At 51.4% G+C, this 2,461-nt stretch overlaps 1 protein-coding gene across 1 annotated transcript in view; it reads left to right on the forward strand.

The window, feature by feature from the left end:
• Positions 1 to 2,461, forward strand: part of LOC103368070 (bromodomain-containing protein 3-like) — an 8,959-nt gene that overhangs the window by 2,643 nt on the left and 3,855 nt on the right. The window contains exons 5-9 of the mRNA XM_008296317.1: positions 8 to 144; positions 228 to 629; positions 1,685 to 1,813; positions 2,119 to 2,325; positions 2,451 to 2,459. Of these exons, the coding sequence (XP_008294539.1) occupies positions 8 to 144; positions 228 to 629; positions 1,685 to 1,813; positions 2,119 to 2,325; positions 2,451 to 2,459 (884 nt within the window). The remainder of the gene's footprint in view (positions 1 to 7; positions 145 to 227; positions 630 to 1,684; positions 1,814 to 2,118; positions 2,326 to 2,450; positions 2,460 to 2,461) is intronic.

Consider the following 2,461-nt stretch of genomic DNA (forward strand, 5'->3'; position numbering starts at 1 on the left):
CCCAGACCCTCCTCCTACCCCTCCCCGTCCCCCTCCCAGACACCTGTCATCTCGACCACGCCCACACCTGTCCAGGCCACGCCACCAGTCTCTGCCCCGCAGCCCCCGGCAACCATGATGCCGTCTGCACAGCCTGTCGTCAAGGTAACAGTCGTGTGTAGCAACGTCAGCTAACCTGAAAGAAAACAGACAGAAACTGACTCTCTACCTGTGTGTGTGTCTAACAGAAGAAAGGTGTGAAGAGGAAAGCCGACACCACCACTCCGACCACGTCGGCCATCTCTGCTGGTCGCGCCGACTCTCCGTCCGCTCAGGACACCAAACCGGGCAAACTCGGCTCGTCCCGCCGTGAAGCCGCTGCCCGCCCGGCGAAGACCCGGCGGGAGACGGGTGAGGAGGTGGCAGGGGGCGAGGTGGGTGGCGGCGGCGGCGGTGGCGGAGCGGGCGGGAGGAAAGGCGGGAAGCTGGGCGAGCAGATGAAGCACTGCGACGCCATCCTGAAGGAGATGCTGTCAAAGAAGCACGCCGCATACGCCTGGCCCTTCTACAAGCCGGTGGACGCCGAGGCGCTGGAGCTGCACGACTACCACGACATCATCAAACACCCCATGGACCTCAGCACCGTCCGGGTAATGACATTAGCACACCGCCGTGACATCACAGTCGATCGCACGTCGGCCTCCTCTGCTCGTCTGAGTATCAATACCATCCAGTATCAATAACATAACGGCAATAACGACATGACGAGAGGAATAAAGGATACAGAGAGACGTGACCTCAAGCAGGTGAATGAAGGTGTAGACAAGCTGAAGAACAGTCCAGGCAGCAGAGACCAGACTTTATGACAAAACTAGCTTCCGTTTCACAGCCGGACTTGATGAGGCTGCAGTGAAGGAGAGAGAATCCTGGTGAACTGAAACCGTCTCCAACCAAACGTCTTCCTCAGTACTTCTGTGTCTTTGTTGCTTTCTCTGTTTGACACCGTGTCTGTTTGGAGTCGACTCCTCCTAAAGGTTCAGAAAACGTTCACTAAAGGTTCAGAAAAGGTTCATCCAAGGTTTAGAAAACACTCAGTAAATGTTCAGAAAGCGTTTAGTAAAAGTTCAAAGAACTTAAGTTATAATTCAGTAAACGTTCAGACAACGTTCAGAAATGTTCAGTAAAGGATCAGTAACAGTTTAGTCGGACCTAGCAGTCAGGTCGGACCAGTCCAAAGTAGTGAAAACACGGGGGTGTTCAGTCTGTTCCTCCAGAATTAATGGATTAATCCTGGAAGGCTGCTGATGTAGAACTTTTCTCCAGATGAAAATAACACCAGAGACTGATTAGAGCAGGTCTACCAGAACACCTGCAGAACACCTGCAGAACACCTGCAGAACACGGTCCAACCAGCAGCTCAGAATCTCCAGATGTCGTGTTTCCGGTGATGCGACAGTGAAAAGCATCAGGTGTTTGACACGTTCACCAAAACAGTGATAGTAACCAGTACCAAGACCTTTGGTCTGTCTGAGCATCAGCTGGCATTTAGATTCACTGATGCTTCTGCTCAGAATGTGATGAGCCACAGAGAGGCTGGTAGCAGTACAGAACTTATCAATGTCATTGATCAGCAGGGTTTCATTGATCTGGCAGACGTCAGCTGTTGATAACTGATGTCTGATGAGGTGTGTCTGTGCTCCGGCAGAAAAAGATGGACAAAGGCGAGTACAGCGACCCTCAGAGCTTCGCCACCGACGTCAGGTTAATGTTCTCCAACTGCTACAAGTACAACCCTCCGGACCACGAGGTGGTGGCCATGGCCCGCAAGCTGCAGGTACCTAGAACCTCCAGAACCTTTACCTGATCCATGGCAGTGATCAGTTAGCAATAACGTCCGCAAAACCTGTGATCAGGAGTCAATAACCCCTGCAGAGGATTGATGGCTTTGGTCAGTCGTCAATAACCCTACAGACCTGATCCATTGCTTTGATTAGCAATCAATAACCCCTGCAGATCCTGTACCTGACCGATCACAGTGCTCATTAACAATAATGTCTGCAGACCAGATCAATCACTGATCAGTTATCAGTATTCTCTGAGGTCTGATGGATCACTGATCAGTCATCAATATGTCTGCAGGACGTGTTTGAGATGCGGTTCGCTAAGATCCCCGATGAGGGCCTGGAGGCGTCGGTCCCTTCCACCACCCCATTGGTCAGTAAAAGCACCGCCTCCTCTGACAGCAGCAACAACTCCTCCTCCGACGAATCGTCCGACTCCGAGGAGGAGCGAGCCACGCGATTGGCTGAGCTTCAGGAGCAGGTTGGTGCTGCCGACCAATCACAGGTCAAGAACAACTTTTTGAATATTTAATGAAGCTGTAGATGTTTCTGTCATGTTCACATTTCTTTATTGATCGACTGTGTATTGATTATTTGTGATCAGTGTTGATAATCAGTGTATTCTACCAGTTGAAGGCGTC

The sequence above is a fragment of the Stegastes partitus genome, unplaced genomic scaffold (assembly GCF_000690725.1).
Source record: "Stegastes partitus isolate 25-593 unplaced genomic scaffold, Stegastes_partitus-1.0.2 Scaffold1120, whole genome shotgun sequence".
In the NCBI taxonomy this organism is placed as follows: Eukaryota; Metazoa; Chordata; class Actinopteri; family Pomacentridae; genus Stegastes; species Stegastes partitus.